The 25354-nt window shown below is 41.3% G+C and overlaps 2 protein-coding genes across 3 annotated transcripts; one reads left to right on the plus strand and one right to left on the minus strand.

Annotated features, from left to right (window-relative positions):
* Nucleotides 1–14842, plus strand: LOC129827928 (nucleoside diphosphate-linked moiety X motif 6-like). 2 transcript variants are annotated; one of them, XM_055889220.1, is made up of 5 exons: nucleotides 1–536; nucleotides 988–1191; nucleotides 11098–11153; nucleotides 13633–13687; nucleotides 14188–14842. In XM_055889220.1, the coding sequence occupies exons 1-5, from the start codon at nucleotides 269–271 to the stop codon at nucleotides 14574–14576; spliced, it is 972 nt and encodes a 323-aa protein (XP_055745195.1). In that variant the 5' UTR covers nucleotides 1–268; the 3' UTR covers nucleotides 14577–14842. The 2 variants fall into 2 exon arrangements, with proteins under 2 accessions (XP_055745195.1, XP_055745196.1); XM_055889221.1 differs by lacking the exons at nucleotides 1–536; nucleotides 988–1191 and adding an exon at nucleotides 5398–5695.
* LOC129827931 (fibroblast growth factor 2-like) lies at nucleotides 13161–25178 on the minus strand. Its single transcript, XM_055889223.1, has 3 exons — nucleotides 24479–25178; nucleotides 21514–21617; nucleotides 13161–15862 (listed from the first exon to the last, which is right to left on the minus strand). The coding sequence occupies exons 1-3, from the start codon at nucleotides 24654–24656 to the stop codon at nucleotides 15677–15679; spliced, it is 468 nt and encodes a 155-aa protein (XP_055745198.1). The 5' UTR covers nucleotides 24657–25178; the 3' UTR covers nucleotides 13161–15676.
* Nucleotides 25179–25354: the final 176 nt, after the last annotated feature.

Raw genomic sequence — 25354 nt, forward strand, 5'->3', positions numbered from 1 at the left:
AGTAAATGCTGCTTAGCCACTCTGTTTACAATTTTGCGAAAAAACGAACGATGTATTGAAATATATATTATATAGCTATGTATGGTATGCTTTTAGTTGTTAGCTACTTACAAAAACACAGCATGTAGCAAATATGTCCAAATAAATTCGAAGTACTAGTGTATTACGGTGTTTATGCAACTTCAGTGTTGACTTTTATGTAACCGGCGAGTAAATTCATATTTCACGGACGCGTTTTCATTTAAATATATTTAAAGGTTTTGGTAACATGGCAACGCTTACTCGCAAACTATTACCTCTTGTAAGAAACGCGCTTTCAAATCAAACGCGCCTCGCATACGCACATACAGTGTCAATGAGGGATGTTCGAGCATTCACATGCTCAGCAAGCGTGTTACAACTACAGAATGAGCATGGGACAAATGCCCATGTTTTGACTGGGAAAGTGGACAGATTCGGCGGAGTGACAGTGAACATCGGTGACAGTGATTTCCCGTCGGATATCAGCGAAGGAGTATTTAGTAATCTACTGCGAGGTTAGTATAGATAGATAGATAGATAGATAGATAGATAGATAGATAGATAGATAGATAGATAGATAGATAGGTCATTGGTGTAGACACTGAATGTGTAACGTTAGACATTGCATGCAGGCACCTTCTTGACTTGGACAGAAAAGAAGCAAACATGCATGACATGCAAGAACCTTGAAAATGCATGAAACAATGCATATTGCCTTATAGCCCAGCTAGTTTGAGGGCCAAAGAGGGCACACATCCTGGTTAATAAGTCATGATGCACAGTACCAGCAGTAGGGGAAACAATCAATGACTCAGTGGCACTTGTTAAAAACTAATACAAATAATTCTGAATCAGATTAATTCTAATGAATATTAGACTTTGATAAATCTACACGGACATTGAATGATGAATCTAGTCAGACATGCTCATTAACACCCTCCGACTGATGTTTTGTTTGTTTTTCAGACTCTTTGGCTCAGTGGAGGACAGAGGGCCGGGTGGCAGTCTGGCTTCATGTGCCCATCTCTTTGAGCCGCTGTGCCGCGGCAGCTTCTGCTCATGGCTTCACCTACCATCACGCCAAACAGGACCAAGCCATTCTGGCTCTGTGGCTGGGAGATGGGCAGAGCAGGCTGCCTGGGTTTGCTACTCATCAGATTGGAGTGGCAGGTACCCCAGGTCTACTGTCCTGACCTATATCACAGATTCATACTGCTCAGGATCAGGTGTTAGGTTCAGACCTCTAGGTACGGTGTGCTTCAGGTTTCTTGAAGCCTTCTGCACACACTCTCATGCCTTACTTGTGTAAAAATACAGGTAAGGCAAACCATCAGTTATTTCCACTTGTCACTGGATGCACTACAAATCTAGTTTGTGTTTGAGTTGCAAACAATGTCTGTGATAGAGAACATTTTGATGGCAGATTTTTTTAAATCACCACCAGTCAACCACCAGGTGGCATGCTGTTGACTTTATTCCTCCCCAAAAGTGGATGCAAGCATGTCAGAACATGTCTGTGGAAAGAGGATGGCCAAAACCTGGTGCACATGGTCTGATGGCATGTTTCCAACAGTGACTTTGAATACCCCACCATTTATTTCTTCCACAAATTGAAGAGTTTTTGTACTGATGAAGAGTATTTGTACCAACACAACGCACATAGTTCCCAGTGGTGGAAAAAGTAACTAATTGTCTTATTTGAGTACGAGTAAAGATACCTTAATAGAAAATGACTCAAATGAATGTCACCCAGTAAAGTACTACCTGAGTAAAAGTCTAAAAGTATTTGGTTTTAAATATACTTAAGTATCAAAAGTAAATGTAATTGCTAAAAATATACTTGATCAAAAGTACACGTATAAATCATTTCAAATTCCTTATTAAGCAAACCCAACGGCACAATTTTCTTGTTTTGTTTAATTTACGGATAGCCAGGGGCACGCTCCAACACTCAGATATAATTTACAAACGAACCATGTGTTTTGACCAGGGATGTTCTCTTGTTAAGTGTATGAATTAGACCATTTTCCTGTCCTGCTAAGCATCCAAAATGTAATGAATACTTTTGGGTGTCAGGGAAAATGTATGGAGTAAAAAGTACATTATTTTCTTTAGGGATGTAGTGAAGTAAAAATTGTATAAAATATAAATAGTAAAGTACAAATAACCCCTAAAAACAACTTTAGTACTTTCCAGTATTTTTACTTAAGTACTTTGATGGTTCCTTCGTTACCTCACTTAAACAGCAATTGAACCGTGAGAAGATCCGCCTATTGTGTGTTAGTGTTCTCATGATACCAGAATTTGGACTTTAACACCGAATACAGGTTTACTATCACAATACGCGATACCATCACGATACTCTATACTAAAACGATACCACGGCGAAAGAAAGGCATATTAGCCAAAGTCACAATGGCACTTGATGCAGTGCTACTGCTCTTTTCAATCGTTGGGAATCTTTTGAGTTTAATATCCTTGCATTTTAATTGTTTTACCTTCAAAATGTTCTGAGACAGCCATGTATGCATTAGTGAATCAATTATACAGTCATACAATCAATTTGACTTTGGTAAAAAAACAATCTAACTACATAACAAAATAATGGTAATTTACTTGAATGTTAAATCTCTTTTATAAACTGGGTAAATCAAGATGTAGCCTAGGCCTATCCACAATACAGGTCAATGCATATTCAATAGGAGTGTGTGCATGCATTGAGTTATTGAGACTAATTTCATGGGGCTACATGAAATCATATACCTTTCTACTGGCAATTTGGCCCACTCTTCAGCACCAAACTGCTCTAAATGTTCAATGTTTGAGGGGTGCTCCCCACCATCTGCTGTGGGGCAGCAGGTAGCCTAGTGGTTAGAGCGTTGGACCAGTAACCGAAAGGTTGCTGGATCGAATCCCAGAGCTGACAGGTTAAAAAATCTGTCGTTCTGCCCCTGAACAAGGCAGTTCCCCGGTAGGCTGTCATTCTAAATAATAATTTGTTCTTAACTGACTTGCCTAGTTAAATAAAGGTTCAATTAAAAAAATTCAGCTCTCGCCATATGGATGTGATTCAGATCGGGACTCTTCTCTGGCCACTCCAGAACAGTCTTGTTCTTGAAAAAAGCACCCAGGAATGTTATGTAGGTTTTCTGTCTTTGTCCTGCTGGAAAACCAAGATTGTTTTTGGACACTGGGTTGAACCGAGTCATGCTCTTCAACCGATCGCTGCCTGCACCTGCATGCCCGTCCAGCATCACTACTCTGGACTCTCACTTAGAATATGTGGACAACTACAAATACCTAGGTGTCTGGTTAGACTGTAAACTCTTCTTCCAGACTCACATAAAATATCTCCAATCCAAAGTTAAATCTAGAATTGGCTTCCTATTTCGCAACAAAACATCGTTCACCCATGCTGCCAAACATACGCTCGTAAAACTGACCATCTTTCCGATCCTCGACTTTGGCGATGTCATTTACAAAATAGCCTCCAACACCCTACTCAACAAATTGGATGCAGTCTATCACAGTGCCATCCGTTTTGTCACCAAAGCCCCATATACTACCCACCACTGCGACCTGTACGCTCTCGTTGGCTGGCCCTCGCGTCATACTCGTCGCCAAACCCACTGGCTCCAGGTCATCTACAAGACCCTGCTAGATAAAGTCCCGCCTTATCTCTGCTCGCTGGTCACCTTAGCTGCACCCACCCGTAGCACGCGTTCCAGCAGGTATATCTCACTTGTCACCCCCAAAGCCAATTTCTCTTTTGGCCACCTTTCCTTACAGTTCTCTGCTGCCAATGACTGGAACGAACTACAAAAATCTCTGAAACTGGAAACACTTATCTCCTCACTAGCTTTAAGCACCAGCTGTCAGAGCAGCTCACAGATCACTGCACCTGTACATAGCCCATCTATAAATAGCCCAAACAACTACCTCTTCCCCTATTGTATTTATTTATTTATTTTTCTACTTTGCACCCCAGTATTTCTACTTTGCACACTCATCATCTACTGTCAAATCTACCATTCCAGTGTTTTAATTGCTATATTGTATTTACTTCGCCACCATGGCCTATTTATTGCCTTTACCTCCCTTATCTCACCTCATTTGCTCACATTGTATATAGACTTATTTTTTACTGTATTATTGACTGTATGTTTGTTTTACTCCATGTGTAACTCTGTGTTGTTATGTGTCGAACTGCTTTGCTTTATCTTGGCCAGGTCGCAGTTGTAAGTGAGAACTTGTTCTCAACTTGCCTACCTGGTTAAATAAAGAATATAAAAAATAAATACAGAGAAGAAAGTCGACCCGAGAATTGAACCCTGTGGCACCCCCATAGAGACTGCCAGAGGTCCGAACAACAGGCCCTCCGATTTGACAAACTGGACTCTATCAGAGAAGTAGTTGGTGAACCAGGCGAGGCAGTCATTTGAGAAACCAAGGCTGTTGAGTCTGCCGATAAGAATGTGGTGATTGACAGAGTCGAAAGCCTTGGCCAGGTCGATGAATACCGCTGCACAGTATTGTCTCTTATCGATGGCGGTTATGATATCGTTTAGGACCTTGAGCATGGCTGAGGTGCACCCATAACCAGCTCTGATACCAGATTGCATAGCGGAGAAGGTACTCTGGGATTCTAAATGGTCGGTAATCTGTTTGTTAACTTGGCTTTCGAAGACCTTAGAAAGGCAGGGTAGGATAGATACAGGTCTGTAGCAGTTTGGGTCTAGAGTGTCTCCCCCCCCCCCCCTTTGAAGAGGGGGATGACCGCGGCAACCTTCCAATCTATGGGAATCTCAGACGATACAAAAGAGAGGTTGAACAGGCTAGTAATAGGGGTTGCAACAATTTCGGCAGATCATTTTAGAAAGAGAGGGTTCAGATTGTCTAGCCCGGCTGATTTGTAGGGGTCCAGATTTTGCAGCTCTTTCGGATCATCAGCTATCTGGATTTTGGTGAAGGAGAAATGGGGGAGGCTTGAGCGAGTTGCTGTGGGGGGTGCAGGGCTGTTGACCGGGGTAGGGATAGCCAGGTGGCAAGCATGGGCAGCGGTAGAAAAATGCTAATTGAAAATTCTCAATTATAGTGGATTTATCGGTGGTGACATTGTTTCCTAGGCTCAGTGCAGTGGGCAGCTGGGAGAAGGTGCTCTTATTCTCCATGGACTTTACAGTGTCCCAGAACTTTTTTGAGTTTGTGCTACAGGATGCAAATTTCTGTTTGAAAAAGCTAGCCTTAGCTTTCCTAACTGCCTGTGTAAATGTGCAAGGCATCATGATATCAGCAGATTATCAGGTGTTTTGGAGTCCAATGTTCAACCCAGTGTCCAAAAACTGTTTCCATTGAAGGCTGTTTGTCATCCAGCAGGACAATGACCTCAAACCCACATCAAAAACCACCCAGGAAAGATTCAAGAAGAAATACTGGACTGTTCTGGAGTGACCAGCCAAGATTACAGATCTGAATCACATGCATAACCTATGGAGAGAGCTGAGAACAGCAGTTGGAGGGCACCCGACAAACATTGAAGAAGTAAAGCAGTTTGCTGATGAAAAGTGGGCCAAACTTCCAGTAGAAAGGTGCAGCAAGCTCATTGATGGCTACAAGAAGCATTTGTCTGCAGCTATCTCGGCCAAAGGCTGTGTAACCAAGTGCTTGCTCTGGGGTAACTATAATTTTGTCCGTGCCATTTGTCTTTATTTTATCAATTAAAATTGTGAACTTAAGTCTACCAAAATAAAATTGGTTCTTCGGTGTTAAAAATCCAATAACACAGCAGTGACCAAAATTTATTTATTTATTTATTTTATTTTTTGAGAAGAAATGGGGAATTATTCAATAAAGGTACAAGGGTGCCCATATAATTGGTCGGAACTGTATGTCAGACCACTTGTTCATCGTAGGCGTAGCACACACACCCCGCATGTGCAGTGACTCCACACCTACCTACCCTACGGAAGAACAGTCTCACCCATAGAGTATATCAGTATCCAAGCTGTCAACTGCAGCAGCCAATCATTTTACATGACCCACAATTCCCCTCTGTTGATTACTTGGTTTGCTGCCTCATTCCCGAGCTTACGAACGGACCCAGTCTGCATTTGGAGGAAACTTTTCCCCTCCACAGGCTAACCTAATGATGACTTTTTAGTCTGGTACCCGGGAAATCTCTTGTGATGTGGTTGGCTGGGGATGACATCAATTTCCACACGGAAGGCCAAGTTGAGGATTAGACAACCCATCCCTCGCCACACATCTGGGAAATTCATTCAAGGACTAGATGGTGTCCTGGTGAGACGCCAGACGGAAAAATAAGGGCCCATTTCCTTCCCCCCGGAGCTGTCAACAGAAGCAAATAGTTGGCCGTCTTAGTCACAACCTGTTGGAAAAAAAGTTATTTAGTTGTCAAAAAAAGACTGCTCCCACTAGGCCGAATGGGATGGCAAACATTCCACAACTATTGCTGAGTCACCCTTTCTGTTTCACTATAGACTGTACTTGTTAATTCCTTGTAAAAGGCACTGTGAAGTTCGTAGGAGCACATCAAATTTGGTGTCAAATTGATAGCTATATTTTTGAGAAAGTGAGGCATACATACAAGCAAAGGCTTTGATTGCTGGTCAAAGAGATGGAAAGGGGGTCTTAGACGACATCTAGCAGCAACAGTCTTAAAAGGTATTAGAAATACATCAAGGTAAAGACCCCTGCCAACTAATATCAACATTTTATATTTTGTTTTTTGCTGAAATTATTTGCCTTCTGTACATTTAAGAATTATTGCCTAGTGTCATTCTCTTACCAAAAACCCACATACAGTGCCTTGCAAAAGCATTCAGACCCCTTGGATTTCATAAAATGTTGTTACAAAGTGGGATTAAAATGGATTTAATTGTCATTACGGTCAACAATCTAAACAAAATACTCCTAATGTCAAAGTGGAATACATTTTAGGATATTCATTTTTTATTTATCTTTAAAAAATACATAACTAAAATATAGTCATTGCATAAGTATTCAGACCCTTTGTTTAGGCAAGCCTAAATTAGTTCAGGAATAGAATGTGGCTTAACAAATCACATAAGTTACATGGACGCACTATGTGTGAAATAATAGGGGTAGGCATGATTTTGGAATGACACTCTTCTTCTGTCCCCTTTCCATCTGTAAGGTCCTTCAGTCAAGTATTGAAAATCAAAGCACAGATTCAAAGACCAGGGAACTTTTAAGGTTAACATGGTAGATGGGTAACAATAACAAATCAGTCATTGAACATCTCTTTAAGCATGTCCAAGTTAATAATTATGCTGTGGATAATGTATTAAACCACCCAGACACATCAAATATACAGTTGTCCTTCTGAACTGAGCTGCAGGACAGGAATGAAAGTCCCCAGGGATACGGCGCAGGCCTATGCGCAAGTGTTCAAAAATACAATTAGCAGGAAACACCGTTCTAAAATGCACACTGCACATGGGAGCAGATTCATGGACAGAGATGGAAATATCGGTTAGAAATGTAGAAAGGGGGAGATCTAAAGATGCAACAACTATCACGGGTTGCTAATATGACTAGGATAATGCCTTTGGCTGCTAGGCAATTCATTAAAGTTTAAAACCAATAGAACAGGAGAGTGCATATGAGGAAGTCTTTATAAAACAATTGGCATCAGAGTTACCAAAAAATCGGTGACAAAATGACTGCAACTGAATTGGCTACAATGGGAAATCATAGTAGTCACAAATCACAGTTTGGTCCACTGTTGTTACTGTCTTCCCTTCCACTGGCATACTGTTATGCTCAGCTCATAACTGTTTTCACACACTTGCTTTGACCACTAGACGACAGAAAGAAAACCGTCTGGAAACCCCTACCCCGCTCTCTCCAGTTTATGTCACCTCTCCCGGCTCTTACTGACACCTACCCATGAGTCCCCTCTTTCCATTTACTGTAACCAGTCCCCTCACAGACCATTGCAATTTGGTCAGTCCAAATCTGAACCAATCTTAGACGTCTATTTCATAAGTTTGGACAGCACAGTATAATACAGAAAAGTAAAATATAGGTCAGTACAGTATAACTTACTGTAGTGTACTGTATTGAACTCTACTCTACTTTGAACTCTACTCTACTACAGCTGCACCATCGAGAGCATCCTAACTGGTTGCATCACTGCCTGGTGTGGCAACTGCTCGGCCTCTGACCGCAAGGCACTACAGAGGGTAGTGCGAATGGCCCAGTACATCACTGGGGCCAAGCTTCCTGCCCTCCAGGACCTCTATATTTGCCTTGCCCGCCCCTCTTTTACACTGCTGCTACTCTCTGTTGTTATCATCTATGCATAGTCACTTGTAAAACTCTATCTACATGTACATATTACCTCAACTAACCGGTGCCCCCACACATTAACTCTGTACCAGTACCCCCTTGTATTTAGTCTAGCTATTGTTATTTTACTGCTGCTCTTTAATTACTTGTTACTTTAATTTCTTATTCTTATCTTTATTTTTTTAAACTGCATTGTTGGTTAGGGGCTCGTAAGTAAGCATTTCACTGTAAGGTCTACCTGTTGTATTTGGCGCATGTGACTAATAAAATTTGATTTAATTTGATGTCCAAACTTGTGAAACATGTAAGTCTGTGAATGGCACAGATTTGATCTTGTTTGGGGGTGGAGCTCATTAAAATAATAACCGGGGTGTAGAATAATACATTTTTCTACCTGTACCTAAACTCGGCAAAAAAAGAAACGTCCCTTTTTCAGGACCCTGTCTTTCAAAGATAATTCGTAAAAATCCAAACAACTTCACAGATCTTCATTGTAAAGGGTTTAAACACTGTTTCCCATGCTTGTTCAATGAACCATAAACCATTAATGAACATGCACCTGTGGAACGGTCGTTAAAACACTAACAGCTTACAGACGGTAGGCAATTAAGGTCACAGTTATGAAAACTTAGGACACTAAAGAGGCCTTTCTACTGACTCTGAAAAACACCAAAAGCAAGATGCCCCGCGTCCCTGCTCATCTGCGTGTATGTGCCTTAGGCATGCTGCAAGGAGGCATGAGAACTGCAGATGTGGCCAGGGCAATAAATTGCCATGTCCGTACTGTGAGACGCCTAAGACAGCGCTATAGGGAGACAGGACGGACAGCTGATTGTCCTCGCAGTGGCAGACCACAATGTAACAACACCTGCACAGGATCGGTACATCCGAACATCACACCTGCGGGACAGGTACAGGATGGCAACAACTGCCCAAGTTACACCACGAACGCACAATCCCTCCATCAGTGCTCAGACTGTCAGCAATAGGCTGAGAGAGGCTGGACTGAGGCCTTGTAGGCCTGTTGTAAGGCAGGTCCTCACCAGACTTCACCGGCAACAACATCGCCTATGGGCACAAACCCACCGTCGCTGGACCAGACATGACTGGCAAAAAGTGCTCTTCACTGATGAGTCGCGGTTTTGTCTCACCAGGGACGATGGTCGGATTTGAGTTTATCGTCGATGGAATGAGCGTTACACCGAGGCCTGTACTCTGGAGCGGGATCGATTTGGAGGTGGAGGATCCGTCATGGTCTGGGGTGGTGTGTCACAGCATCATCGGACTGAGCTTGTTGTCATTGCAGGCAATCTCAACGCTGTGTGTTACAGGGAAGACATCCTCCTCCCTCATGTGGTACCCTTCCTGCAGGTTCATCCTGACATGACCCTCCAGCATGACAATGCCACCAGCCATACTCCTTGTTCTGTGCATGATTTCATGCAAGACAGGAATGTCAGTGTCCTGCCATGGCCAGCGAAGAGCCCAGATATCAATCCCATTGAGCACGTCTGAGACCTGTTGGAACGGAGGGTGAGGGCTAGGGGCATTCCCCCCAGAAATGTCCGGGAACTTGCAGGTGCCTTGGTGGAAGAGTGGGGTAACATCTCACAGCAAGAACTGGCAAATCTGGTGCTGTGCATGAGGAGGAGATGCACTGCAGTACTTAATGCAGCTGGTGGCCACAGCAGATACTGACTGTTACTTTTTATTTTGACCTCCCCTTTGTTCAGGGACACATTATTCCATTTCTGTTAGTCACATGTCTGTGGAACATGTTCATTTTATGTTTCTCTTGTTGAATCTTGTTACGTTCATACAAATATTTACACATGTTAAGTTTGCTGAAAATGAACGCAGTTGAAAGTGAGAGGACGTTTGTTTTTTTGCTGAGAATTTTTAGGATAAATCACCATGAAGATAATGACATTTATAATTATGCATTTCTGTATAGTACAGATCAGAGACCCATGATGTCATTCTGTTACTGGGTGTTAATTCACTTCACTTACTGTAATTCATTAACCACAATTTTAAAAAAATCTAACTCAAGGTTTCATGTCATAGCTGATACCCCATTCTTTCTGCAGACATCTTTGAATCTTAATTCAGAGTAGATGTTTGGAAAACTTGGTCACACAAACTGTATCTCACCTTTTATTTAATCAGGAAAGTCCATTTTACAATTGAGACCTTTTAGTCTGTAATCACAAGCCAAGGTGGTTTATGATGGTCCAGAATTATCGGTGTACTACCTCACTATAGGGGAATGGATTGTCCTCCTTGCCAAATTAGAGCGAGAGTTGGTACAGCATAACACATTCACAGCTAGCGCAATCATTTCATGATTATTGCAGGTTTCTTGTTGTCTAAATCTCTAAAAATGTAGCCTCAGAGAATACAGTCAACATTTCTCTCAAGTCTCCGATTGTTTTTTGAGTTGTGGTGGTGGCCCCTCTCTCTGGCAGCATAGCTAAAGTCCAGCCTCAGGCCACTCACTGCTCACTCCACATGGGTCAGTTTAATGAAACCTTTCATGTTCTCTCAAACCCAATAATTACCGCTCAACTCAATGCCAACTGGTTTCTAGTCAGTTTTCTGGAAGCTGTCTTCAAAGTTCTTTGGCTTACACACCAGCAATGATTGAATAATTTGCTTAATAACACTTTCATTATCATGCTGTTATGTTGGTATTTACTGTAGTGTACCTGGCTAGTAACTTATTTAATTTTGTCTATAAAGGTGCAGTCGTTGATGAGTCAAATGGAAAGGTTCTCGTTGTTCAAGACAAAAACAAGGTATTGTACTGCTTCTCTGTATTTTATCACAAAGGAGGACTGAACTTCCTGATTGGCCTCGTTTTTACTTAGCTTTCTCATGATGAAATGCAGCGGCCATGACTGAAGCCAAACGAGTTGTCTTGGGTGTGTGGTTTAATGTGGGTGTCTCTTGTGTGTATGTTCACATGTGGCAAGCGTCTGTACATTCTCTCAGCCAAAACAGTACACAGTTAGTCACTCACCCTTCTAGATAACTTGAAACAGTCTAACCAGGTCTTTTGTTGGTTTGACTTTGGATAGCCTATCTACGGGACTAGTTAGGGACCATCAATAAATTACACTTTGTAAATGGGACAATATTTTCATGTTGCACACCTTTTAGTTGTCTCATTAAGTGCTTTTAATATTTGTATGTGAATTTCTACAATTTATAGTGTGTTTGAGGTTTTTAAATCATTGAAATTTAGAGCAATTGACATTTAAAAAATATTTTCCCATGTACATTGTGTAATTTACTTGATGGTCCCTAACTAGCCCCCATAGGGATATTGAATGTCAAACCAAATTGACCGTGGGCATTATAATTGGGTCGTGTGCAGCTGCGCTCCGAATTGATTATTACTTTGGGCAGGATGAAATAAACCCAACCCAAGGAAAACTGTTACGGTATCCCATTTTTTTCCTAATTATCTCGCAAAGACTGACGAGACTGACTTTATGACCAAAAATATCCTATTTACACTTTGTTGTAAATTTGGACTCTAGATAATCTGTTTTTTACCAGATAAATTATTTATTGCCTTCAGTTGCTTTTAAAATGTCCATATAAGGCAACAAAAAAAGTTTTAGTTTTTTAGTTCACCATTGCAGAAGAAAAATCGACTTGTATTCTAGTGATCTAAATGGTGTCTATCTAGGGAAGCAAAGCTAAACCATTGTAAGATATATTATGGAAAAATACAACTTTTCAGTCACAGTCCAACCTCTGGACCTCAATGTGCTTCATCTAAATCTCATAATCCCCAATCGACACAGAGGGGTGAATGGCAGTAGTTGTTTCCTTCCTTCCCACTGCTATGAATTGGTCTCGTTATGTCTTTATTTAGGCGGTTTTCCTGGCGTCTGCTGCCCCTCTGTCTGTCCCTCTCCATGGGGAGAGTTATTCCCCTCTCAGACTTTACCTTGACTTCTGCTGCGGCACCATCTCACTTAGCATAGCTCCTCACAACATTACGCAACCTCAAGCAAACATTCTTAACCCATGCCGAGTACGCCACACAACATTTCACACATTACAATAAAGTGTGGACGCAAAGAATTCCCCTGTATTTCTAAAGCAATTTGCAGTGTGGAAGAATCAAAACCTCACTCAGTGGCAACTCTTTGGTTGAATATTTATCTGTGTTCCCAATCACTACAATAGATATCAAGAGTGGTGCTTGCGTGTTAGTTATTTTAGGAAACAGCAGCGAGCAGTTAGTGTTTGGGAAGTGAGAGGAGTGTTTTTTTAATCTCCTCTCTCCTCGTCATTTACTGGAAGAGGGCCTCATGCACTCTGTCTGGCATTTGGCCATCAGCAAAGTTTGGCAGGCTAAGCCCATCCAGAGCCGCTCTGGGGTTGTGTTTCCTGAAAGTGAACCCCTCTGGTTCATTATCACTGACTCCTGCACCAAGACAGCAAATGAAAGGGATGCTGGGTAATTGCATTGTAGCTAGGTGACTTGTGGCTGAAACAAGATACAATTTGCCGTGTTGAAATCTGATGAAGTAATGTGTAATGGGTTGATGTATGTTTTTAGAACAATAGGAGTCATTGGTTGTTTACGATTAAGAATTACGAGTGCAAGTTAGTCATGGTTCTTATTTGCTAATCGGTCCCTTTGTTGTTATTCTTTTTTTACTTATCTGCTCATAGCCACGCTCTCCACATGAATTCAATACCTAGACTGTATCAGATTACCCATATATAGAATCACAGCCACATTGCCAGAGCACAATTAGGTAAACCACACAAAACATGGTGTATATTGTTAAATGATAAGTTTATTCTTACATTTTCCTACATTGTTGTAAAACAAGTAGCTCCAAAAATAAAACAATTGTTTTTCAATAGCAAAAGTATATTTTGAATAAAAAATGTATCAAAAACTACAATAAATGTATTCAATAACTACATAATTTAACCAGCAGCGATCTGTCTTTAAATATATTTAAAGAGTGGTGAAAACACCAAACTTAATTGCTTCTATTTTTTTCAAGAATAGCATACAATCACATCAAAATGAATATTAAACTCATAGGGAAGATCTGAGTGCCTAACTTATAACATCAATGCACACATTTTACGAAAGTGTGGATTTAAGTTTGGATTTGGCCCTATGCACATACAGTTGTAAAATACTTATTAATGCTGAAGGACACTTTCACAAATAAAATACTTGAATGCAGCCCAAATTTGAGTCCTAATACAAAATGTATTGTTGTGACTTTATTTCAGACAGTAAATGCATGGAAGTTCCCTGGAGGGCTCTCCGATCCAGGAGAAAACGTTGGTGAGTGATGCAACCACAACTTCATAATCCTGTATAGTAACTGACTGTACACAATACATTAAGGTATACCATACACAGAGAAACAGGCATCTCAGACCTTCATGTGAGCTACACTCAAGTATAACAGTATCTAAACAATTTTACTTAAAACAACGACGTCAAATAAAACTTTTACTAGTTACAAGTTCAACTTGTTTAACTTTTTGAAGCAGCTTTGATACATAGACCCACCCTCTGAAGCAGCGTATGTGACTAAAATACATAAAATAGATTTTTTTAACCATTTCATTTTCATGACTTAATGTTCCATTTTTGTACTTGCATGCGTATCGTACAAAAAATGTTGATAATGAAAGGTCAGTTATTCTGTGAGCATTATCATACAGTCAGATAGATATACAGTACTGGAGTTTTCTTGACAAAGATTTTTTAAAGAACAGTACAAACATAAAATCCATGTATTCTCATCTTTTTTTCCCCTTTCCTTCATTCTCTTCAAGGCACCACTGCGGTCCGAGAGGTCTTTGAGGAGACTGGAGTCCGCTCTGAGTTCAAGTCCCTTCTGAGCATCCGGCAGCAGCACAACCACCCGGGTGCTTTTGGTATGTCCGACATGTACATCATCTGCCGCCTCAGCCCTCTCACTCATGACATCAACTTCTGCACCCAGGAGTGCCTGCGCTGCGAGTGGCTGGAGCTAACCGAGCTGGCCAAGACACACGCCACAACACCCATCACTAGCCGCCTAGCCAGCCTCCTGCTTCACGGCCTAAACCAGGGCTTTGACAAGATTGATCTGGCTATGGAGGAGCTGCCAGCTGTCTACTCAGGGAGGTTCTACCAGCTGTACCACAGGGAGCTGCCGCAGGTGCTAAAACACAAGGCCTGAGGACAGGGTCCGGCCTTACTTAGCACAACGATACTAATTGCACTAGCACGTCAGTGCTTGTCATATTAGTGTGTGGCTGGTGTTCTACCATAATACTAGGAAGTGTATATTTATGGCAGACTGGAATATGTTTTTATAAACTGTTACTAGGGAAGGAGGGTGTAGCAAATGGTACCGATGATGACCACTGTAAAGGACATTTTGCACAAATCACAAGATGTTCCTCGTCTGTAAAAAATCTAATAAAAATACACAATTTGAAGAAATTGGCAACTCTGTTTGGGAAGAACCTCAGGGCCACTAAGTTCTAAAATCAAACAACTCATTTATATTTTAAGATAGAGAGGTAAAATATGTACTAGGTCTACTGTTTGTCTTGCAATGAGTTTAGTGTAATGGTGTGCTCGATTTAGCTTTGCCAACCCAATGTTCTATTTGAAGGTTTTATCAAGTAAAGTTCTGGGCATAAAAGCTGACCTTTACTGCCGTGCAGTAAAACTTTACTTTTTAAAGCCCAGAACTACTAAGTGGCATTTCACTTTTGTCTAAAATTATGTATTTCAAAATTGGTAAATGAAGAAAAATAAGCAAATTATCAAAGTACAATACAATATTTGAAGCAGCCTTAGTTAAACTCACATTTATATAGCTGAATGGCGAAGGTGCATAAAGATGGAGGAATTCAGATATGACATTCTTTGAGCACTATCCAGAGTTTTTAAACTACAGTGCGTGACATGGTTCAATGCACCAATAAATCAGCACAATCTACTTTTTAGTTTTTTCAAATTGCCGCCTTCTTGGAGCTAGAATTAGTATCATGTATACTGTACTAATGCCGATATAAAAAAAATAGTAAATGGAGAGCACTGTACAATACGGCGAATTTAGCATATTAGGTGTTTGTAAGTACACGGAGGGCCAGCAAAAAATAATGTAAAAATACATGGGGGCCACCAACTTTATGCACCTTCACCATTGATTGAAATGCCTGCCGTTGAAGAACCCAACTACAGGGATGATGTCACTGAGGATGAGTGAGCTCTGTCTTTTTCATATCTCGCTGAGTTTTAAGATGAGTAAGACAAGGTGAGCTCAGCTCAGCGTCTGGCTGACATGGGGAGAAAGAGAATGGCTTTTTGGCCCGGTCCAGTTTTGGATCCTGACTTGTACTGGCCAGTCCTTTTCAACGCCACATACATGTCAGGGTACTTCCGAGAGCGGTAGGTGTTGTAGTTGTTACTCTCCAACCTCTCCATGAAGTAGCATTCATCTGTTGTCCGTCTCTGAAGAGAGAGAGAGAGAACGAAGGAAAAACATGAATTTAATATCTAGAGGTTCATTTAATACACTTGTTGGTCCAGTTGTGTTATTCTTGGATACGATTGATCCAGTTTCATATTGTATACTGAACCAATGATGAATGTCAATGAAACACTGTTTGTGTTTGTCTTATGCAATGAAACACAATGGTCCGGTTTCCCAGACCCAGATTAATAAATCTACTCCTGGATTAAAAACCATGTTCAATAGGAAATGTTCACCAGTGCCAAGCTTTGGGCAATGATGTTTATTCATAATATTAAACAATAACTCATGTCATGTACATAACTTAGCCTAGGTCCTAGCTACCAGGGGGGAACGTGGAAATACTAACAGTTGTAATGTTAACAAAATGTTTAATCAAAGCTCTGTCTCGGTCCTTATGACATTTAATGAAAATAAGCCATTTAATGTTGACAGCATTTAATATAGTTCCTTTTTACATGCTCTGTGGAGAAAGAGAAAAAGCTTGTAATGTTGACATTTTATTGATGTTGATTCACTCTGTAAAACACCTCAGACCTCAATACCCCCCATTGTTTCAGTGGAGACTCCAGAGCAGTCAACTGCTGTTTAATGTCACACACTAATGAAGATATTCTTGAGTAGTTCAACAGAAATTCTGCCAAGCCAAAGAGGTGTGAATTTCTTTTTGAAGTAACTTAATTTCAAGTGGACAAATCCGTATTCCGTGTTCAATAATAGATTTCCTGTATGTACGTTTTTTCATTACATGAGTATGAATGGGAAAACTCACACTGTTTCCACAATGTGGAAGACCTGATGACATCAATCACATCGGTCTCAAATCTATGTTGCCAGCTGAATTCTCTGCCCATGTCCTATCCAACAAGAGGGGGCCTGTTTTCCATTCAACCATGGCTACCTATAAAGGAGAACTGTTATGGCCTTAACTAACCTGACATGGAAGCATTTCGTGGCACTTACAACAGGCATGGGAGAACCCAATAGGAAGTTCAATTCAGAGGTTAGGGAAACAGTAACTGTATTCATTTATATTTAACTCAAATCAATCCCCATGACCTAATCTTTTCTAAATATATTGTATGAATATAGTCTATCCAAACATTGACATATGACAGTGATATCATGGAAACTTTGCTCGGGAATAGATATATTATTAGGGGAAAGAGATTTGAGGTGAAAAGAACAATGCTTGTACAGCAGCTTGTGACCCTGTACATAAGACTGGTGAGCGGGACTAAGTAAGGACGAATAATACAATCCCCAAACACATAACAACCTACTTCCAGCAGGCTACAACTAAACTGGAGCTTTCCCTCACCCTGCGAGCAGCTTCTGAGTGATTGACCACATCAGTGACGGTGCAGTGCCTGTAATGTGTCTACCAGTGAGTGCCCAGCGGCTAGCCTGGTTACTCATTAGGAAGTGACAGGAAACACTTCCTGGGGTTTAAATACACTGTGGAGGAGCCCTCTGAACCACGAAACCACATAAGTCAGTCATCGCTGCTTACACTTCTACAGTAGTCCAGAAGTACCTCCATTCACTGCTAACACACACTTGGAAAAAAAAAAGGGTTCCAAACGTTTTTCTAACAAAAGCATTTTTATCTGAAGAACCCTTTTTGGTAAAAGAGGGTCCTCTGTAAGAGCCCCCCCTTTTAAATAGTACCTGAGTATTAGTGTTTACATTTTAACATCAGCAGTTTAGCTAATCTGATAAGTTTAAAACGGTAGGTGTGAGAATGTTTGAAACTGTACCTATATTATTGGAATATTTGTGCATGTACACTACATGACCAAAAGTATGTGGACACCTGCTTGAACATCTCATTCCAAAATAATGGGCATTAATATGGAGTTGGTCTTTGCTGCTTTAACAGCCTCCACTCTTCTGGGAAGGCTTTCCACTCAATGTTGAAACATTGCTGCTGAGACTTGCTTCCATTCAGCCACAAGACCATTAGTGAGGTCTGGCACTGATGTTGGGTGGCTAGGCCTGACTCACAGTCGGCGTTCCAATTCATCCCAAATGTGTTTGATGGGGTTGAGATCAGGGCTCTGCAGGCAAGTCAAGTTCTTCCACACCGATCCCGACAAACCATTTCTGTATGGACATCGCTTTGTGCACGGGGCATTGTCATGCTGAAACAGGAAAGGGCCTTCCCCAAACTGTTGGGGAAAAGTTGGAAGCACAGAATTGTCTGGAATGTCATTGTGTCAATAATATAGTGTTAAGATCTATCTTCAATGGAACTAAGGGGCCTAGCCTGAACCATGAAAAACAGACCCAGACCATTATTTCTCCGACACCAAACTTTACAATTGGGACTATGTGTTCGGGCAGGTAGCGTTCTCCTGGCATTCGCAAAACCCAGATTAGTCTGTCGGACTGCCAGATGGTGAAGCATGATTCATCACTCCAGAGACGTGTTTCCACTGCTCCAGAGTTCAATGGTGGCGAGCTTTACACCACTTCAGCATGGTGATCTTAGGCTTGTGAGCGGCTGCACGGCCATGGAAACTAATTTCCTAAAGCTCCCGACGAACAGTTGTTGTGTTGACGTTGCTTCCAGAGGCAGTTTGGAACTCGGTAGTGTGTTGCAAACGAGGATGCGGTTCAGCACTCAGTGGTCCCATTCTGTGAGCTTGTGTGGCCTACCACTTCGTGGCTGAGCCGTTGTTGCTCCTAGATGTTTCCAATAACAGCACTTACAGTTGACCACGGCAGAAATTTGACAAACTGACTTGTTGGAAAGGTGGCATCCTATGACAGTGCCACTTTGAAAGTCACTGAGCTCTTCAGTAAGGACATTCTACTGCCAATGTGTGTCTATGGAGATTACATGGCGGTGTGCCCCATTTTAAAAACCTGTCAGCAACAGGTATGGCTAAAATAGCCAAATCCACTAATTTGAAGGGGTGTCCACATATTTTTGTATATACAGTGCATTCGGAAAGTACTCAGACCCCATTCACTTTTTCCACATTTTGTTACATTACAGCCTTGTTCTAAAAAGATCCTCAATCTACACACAATACCCCATAATGGCAAAGCAAAAAAAAAAATGTTGTTTTCCAAATGTATTAAAAACAGAAAAACCTTATTTACGTACACTACCAGTCAAAAGTTTAAAAACACCTACTCATTCACGGGGTTTTCTTTATTTGTACTATTTTCTACTCCAGTCTTGGTCTTAGTAAGCAGAGTTGAGTGTGATAGAGTAAAACACTCAAAACCATGCCCATCATTATCATATTTCCCAGCATGCTCTATTGCAGGTTGATTTTCAGAATTGCTTGTTTCAATTTCTGTGTTTTTGTATTGATTGGTCGACTAATGTTATTCTACACAAAGATAGATAATATTTTCAGGAAAACGAAAGGGTTATAATTGGTATACACCAGAGGTGCAGAGACCGATACATAAACCTCAAAGTGCTGAAGAGCCTGTACCAAAGCGAGCGTCTCCTTCTCGTAAGTCCTTCTCATTAGTAGTGTTTTTGATATGAGGCCAATTTCTTTGAAAAGTACCCCGCAGGCTGCTCAACATTGTTATTGTCTTTCTCTCGGAGCACAGACCCTGCACCTACATCAGTGTACAGACAAAAGAGAAGCTGGAAATCCGGAGCAAGCAGATAGCACCGGAGCAGAGACCAAAAGGGTCTTTGTCTTCTCAAAAGCCTCCTACAACAGAAAACGACTTTCGGACTGGTCAAATTTGTAAGTGGCGCAACAACCTTGGCAAAGTTCTTGCAAAAAGCCTGGTCGTAGCCAGGCATTCCCAAGAATCAGCACAGTTCCTGGCAAGAAGCTGGCACTGGGAAGTTATTGATGGTCTCCACTTTTACCAGGACCGGTCGGACTTTCCCTTGCCCCACCACCTTCCCGAGATATTTAACTGTTGCTCAGGCAATTTTGCTCTTTGACAGGATAACTGTCAGGTTGGCAGCTGCGAAAGGCCTGAACAGACTCAATATCCTGAGGGTGCTGGGGCCTGCCAATATTCCTTCAGCAGATCCAGCTTGCTAACGTACTTAGCAGCACCAACACGGTCCACACCTCGACCCTGAGCAAAGGGTACGAGTCCGACTTTGTAACGGCGTGGAGTTTCCGAAAATTAGAACAAAACCGCAGAGACCCATCTGCCTTAGGTACTAATATACAGGGCAAACTCCACGGACTGTTACCATATTGTGCAATGCCGTGCTCAAGAATATACTGTACCTCACTGCGGAGTTTCTTTCTCTTTTCAGGATTCACTCGATAGGCATCTACTTTTACTTCACTACATTCCTAGAGAAAATATTGTACTTTTTACTCCATACATTTTCCCTGACACCTAAAAGTACTTGTTATATTTTGAATGCTTAGCAGGACAGGAAAATGGTCCAATTCACACACTTATCAACAGAACATCCCTGGTCATCCCTACTGCCACTGATCTGGCGGACTCACTGCCCCTGGCTATCCGTAAATACATTTTTTGGGGGGAAATGGTGCTGTCTGGTTTGATTAATATAAGAAACTTGAAATAATGTATTATTTCATACTTAACTATATTTTAGAAATTACATTTACTTTTGATACTTAAGTATATTTTAAACCAAATACTTTTTGACTTTTACTCAAGTAGTATTTTACTAGGTGACTTTTCTATTAAGGTATCTTTACTTTTACTCAAGTATGACAATTGGGTACTTTTTCCACCACTACTGAATTGGCACATTGAGAATAAACCCTGGTATTCTAAAAAGGCAACATTGTTGCCCTGCTTTTTCGCCGGAGACAAGTGTGCCAAAAAGACAGAATCTCTAAATTACTCAGCCGTCCCACAGACACAGGGTGTCTAGGACTATAATTCTCGCTTCGGGTGCGAGAGGTCCTGGGTTCAAATTCCGGACTAACCCCTATTTTGTTATGTTCCCCAGTAAGAAAACCAAAAATGGTTGCTCAAACAGAAAGAGAAACTAACAAAGAGTCACTGACAAAAACTAAAACAAAAAGACACTCATGGGGGTGTCCACTGAAAGTTGACTAGCAACAACAACTGGGACCTAAAAGACCAATTGTGAGTGTCCACTAAATTTGCCCAAGAACAGGCTAACATTAAAGCCCACACCAAGCTTAAAGACAGGAAGCAAACCAAAAAGTAGAGCAAAACAAAAACAGGAAAGATCAGGTAAAGGATTGTTTGTCTAGAAATCAAATCAGAAGCGCAAACTAAAGGTGTTAACCCTACACATCTCTCAAGACAACTGGAGCACTGGGCCAGCCACTGTTAAATAGCACCTGGGACGGCATAGGTGAAACACGTTCCCTCTAACAAGATGGACAAGCCAGCATAGGTGTAACACGTGCTGACTAGTGAGGTGACACCAATCGGTGTGTCCTACGTGCTAATGTGCTAAAAGTCAAACCTCATAACATAAATGGAAAAAACAAAACCTGTAACAGTATGACAACATAATATTTGCTTTCAGCATAACTTAATTAAAACACTTTATCTTAGGCATGATACTGTCCCTGTTATAATAAAGCATGAGTTGTTGACCATGACAATATCAAAGCAAATGGAATGGAGTTTCCTTGTGAACGGTGCTGCTTAAAGGAAGGTGAGGCTCACTCACCGTTCCAAACAGTCTTCCATCTCCATTCATGGCCAGATAACGGTTGGCTGAGACCCCCTTGATCACTACCTCCCCCACTGAGGTCGCCTGGAGTTGAAGCTTGACTGAGGAGGGGAAAATGTTTTAGTGTCACAGTGAACTCCATTGATTCTATACTGAACAAAAGTATAAACGCAACATGCAACAATTTCAACGATTTTACTGAGATAAAGGCTCATATAAGGAAATCAGTCAATTGAAATAAATTTATTAGGCCTTAATCTATGGATTTCACAACTGGGCAGTGGCGCAGCCATGGTAGCCAGGACCTGCCAATCAGAATGAGTTTTTCCCCACAAAAGAGCTTTATTACAGACAGAAATACTCCTCAGTTTCATCAGCTGTCCGGGTGGCTTGTTTCAGACGATCCCGTAGATGAAGAAGCCGGATGTGGAGGTCCTGGGCTGGCGTAGTCAAACGTGGTCTGCAGTTATGAGGCCGGTTGGACATACTGCCAAATTATCTAAAACGACGTTTTATGGTAGAGAAATGAACATTCAATTCACTGGCAACAGCTCTGGTGGACGTTCCTGCAGTCAGCATGCCAATTGCACACTCCCTCAAATCTTGAAAACGTCTGTGGCATTGTGTTGAGTGGCCTTCATTGTCCCCAGTAGAAGGTGCACCTGTATAATGATCATGCTGTTTAATCAGCTTATTGATATGCCACACCTGTCAGGTGGATGGATTATCTTGGAAAATGATAAATTCTTACTAACAGGGATATAAATAAGTTTGTGCACAAAATTTAGGAGAAATAAGCTTTTTGTGCATATGGAACATTTCTGCGATCTTTTATTTCAGTTCATGAAACATGGGACCAACACTTTACATGTTGTGTTTACATTTTTGTTCAGTATAGAATAGATGTTATACACTGAGTGTAGAAAACATTAAGAACGCCTGCTATTTCCATGACAGACTGACCAGGTGATAACTATGATCCCTTATAGATGTCACTTGTTAAATTCACTTCAATCAGTGTAGATGAAGGAGAGGAGACAGGTTAAATAAGTATTTTTAAGCCTTGAGACATAGATTGTGTATGTGTGCCATTCAGAGGGTGAATAGGCAAGACAAAATATTTCAGTGCCTTTGAACGGCGATGGTAGTACGTGCCAGGCACAGCGGTTTGTGCCAAGAACTGGGTTTCCCGTGTGTATTAAGAATACTCCATCTCCCAAAGGACATCCAGCCACCTTGACACAATTGTGGGAAGCGTTGGAGTTAACATAGGCCAGCATCCCTGTGAAACGTTTGACACCTTGTAGAGTCCATGCCCTGACAAGTTGAGGCTGTTCTGGGGGAAAAAGGGGGGGATGCAACTCAATATTAGTAAGATGTTCTTAATGTTTGGTACAGTCAGTGTATGTTATTAATGGTGTTGAAAAGAGACGGATATAGCAGACAAATATTATATCAGAGGTCCAAAAATATATTGAGAAAATATTTTTAGAAAGCATCAAATAAGCAAGATACTCAAAATATGAAAACGAAATTACGATGTAACAATATTTTTATATTGCAGTAGTGGTTTATTGTAAGTCAAGTATTTGGTTGAGTAGAAGCACCCAGATTATAATACTTTTTGTAGAGTCAGATAAGAATACATGTGCTGTGCCAACGGAGCATATTTCAATAACACATTTTTCGCATAGTTCAAAAAACAAAATGAGTTCCTATCAAACAGGCCTCATAAGGCAAAATGGCAAGACAGTACATTGTAAACGTGTGTGTGTATATATATATATATATATATATATATATATATATATATATATATATATATATAGAGGCATCTGTATGCACTTAGGGTTTGTGTAATGACTAATGTCATGAAGATCCATTCCTCTCTGAATGAATACATAATTAGTAGTTGTTACGTGCAAGGGAGCATGAAAGTTTACTGAACATCTGTGCAATAGGTCTCGTGATCACATCTCTAAGTGAAACTTTCTCTTTCAGCCATGGTTAATTTCATCATCCCTTGCTTTAAATCATATGGAGAATGCAAATGGGCACGTCAACAGTGTTCTATTTGAATGAATGGTCATAACAGAAAATGAGCTTCTCTTCCAGTTTAGTGTATTTGTTATTACATACACTTATAGAATATATGCCTTATTGATTAAAGATAAGTGGTACTGTAAAGCACATGATGCCAATTTTTGGGCAGTAATTGAAATGACTAATGTCTGTCTCTCGTCTCCACTCATAGTAGTTAATTGCTTGTGATTTTGGACAGCTGTTTGAGTGCACCTGTTCCAAGTCCCATCCCTTATCACCCAAGGATCTACTGAGCAGTGCTTCCTGTGATGAAAACCCCCTCTTCGACATGGGCCCCTTCTCCTCCTACCAATTACTGATGTAATCTGAGATACATACATTGAAGAAAAAAACAACTAGATGGTGAGTGATGCGGTGGTTTAAATGTGTCAAGGGCAAACCTTACATATTACTTGTTGCATGTTATAAAGCTAATCAATGACACTCCAATATATATTATACTGAAGTGATAAAAACACAAACCTAGATCGTCAATTACTATCAATGGCCTTTACTTATGTGAACTCAAGAGTTGGTCTATGTATTAATACACATTTCACACGAAAGCTATGTCATATTTTATTTCTGGACATTTGAATTACAAGTGACGTAATAGCAGTGCCTTTTTAATGTATGGCAGTGTTACACACCCAGGTGACTTGAATGAGATCAAAATATACACTTACCACATTCATGAATGCACTTGCAAAGGCTAATGTACAAGAACTAGACAAACTTATTTGATTTGAATGTTGGAGAAGCCATAAACGCATGCAGTTAAATTCACTTTAGTCCTCCATGATTTCCCGGTTACTTCCCTGTCGCCCTTATAAAGCATAAAGAAGCTTTGTCTGCCGTGCAATGGACTGGAACCACTTACTGTGGGGGTCGTTCTTCTCTCGGATCCCGTCCACGCTTCCATTAGAGTTTATCCTCAAGAAGTAGCCCCCGTTTTTACAGTACAGCCTCTTGGGCTCCTTAAAGTTTCCTGGAGGGAAGCCGCCACTGCCTCCATCGTCAGGTGTGGCAGGTAGAGTGGTGATTTCTCCTGTGGCCATCTCTTCCCTTTTTCCCTGCTGCTGCTGTGTGTTAGCAGTGCAGCAGCCCTACGGTGGCCTCACGCTAACTGCTGTTCCCTCCCTCCTCCAGCAAGCCTCACAGAGCCTGATTTTAGTTAACCACCAGGGTCAGATAGTTTGTTTGAGAACCCCCCCTCTGGTGCAGCATGCCCTCTACTCCCAAGCCGAGAGGAAATGAAGCGCGAACAACACTTGGAAAGGTGCTTGTTATCCTCCACGGCAAGGTCCACCCCTCTCTGGCCTCTTCTCGTTCCTTTAAGAAAGCCTAAGAGTTGATATTCGAAGGTAGTTTGAATGGAGATTTGCGTGTTCCCCCCTCCATAGTCTTCTTCCTCCACTCTGAAATGTTTATAGCAGGGCAGCTGGCTGAAATCTGGAGGCTTCCCCTGTGGGCCTCAGATAACATGCGCCCTCCAATGCGAGTACAGACACACTGACACTTGCACAAGCCCACTTTGACGTTCTAACTGAACCAGCCAACCCTACACAGCACTAGCAGAGAAAAGACTGGGCTTACTGACAGACCTGCGTCATAAAAGACCCTGGGCTGGTGCAACCTGAGACCAGTAGAGGCTTCAGCTTAGCACCACAGCTTGGAAGAACTTTTGAGCAGAATCAGTGATTCTGTGCTATGCTATTGAAGAACAACAACAAAAATGCATCAGAAAGTGCAACAG

Source organism: Salvelinus fontinalis, chromosome 29, assembly GCF_029448725.1.
Source record: "Salvelinus fontinalis isolate EN_2023a chromosome 29, ASM2944872v1, whole genome shotgun sequence".
Lineage (NCBI taxonomy): Eukaryota > Metazoa > Chordata > Actinopteri > Salmoniformes > Salmonidae > Salvelinus > Salvelinus fontinalis.

Coding starts and splice junctions, on each gene's coding strand:
- LOC129827931 (XM_055889223.1), bottom strand. CDS start 24,656: ATGGCCACAGGAGAAATCACCACTCTACCTGCCACACCTGACGATGGA. Junction 21,618..24,478: donor AGAGAAGAACGACCCCCACA/GTAAGTGGTTCC, acceptor TCCCCTCCTCAG/TCAAGCTTCAACTCCAGGCG. Junction 15,863..21,513: donor ATGGAAGACTGTTTGGAACG/GTGAGTGAGCCT, acceptor CTCTCTCTTCAG/AGACGGACAACAGATGAATG.
- LOC129827928 (XM_055889220.1), top strand. CDS start 269: ATGGCAACGCTTACTCGCAAACTATTACCTCTTGTAAGAAACGCGCTT. Junction 1,192..11,097: donor TCATCAGATTGGAGTGGCAG/GTACCCCAGGTC, acceptor TTGTCTATAAAG/GTGCAGTCGTTGATGAGTCA. Junction 13,688..14,187: donor CGATCCAGGAGAAAACGTTG/GTGAGTGATGCA, acceptor ATTCTCTTCAAG/GCACCACTGCGGTCCGAGAG.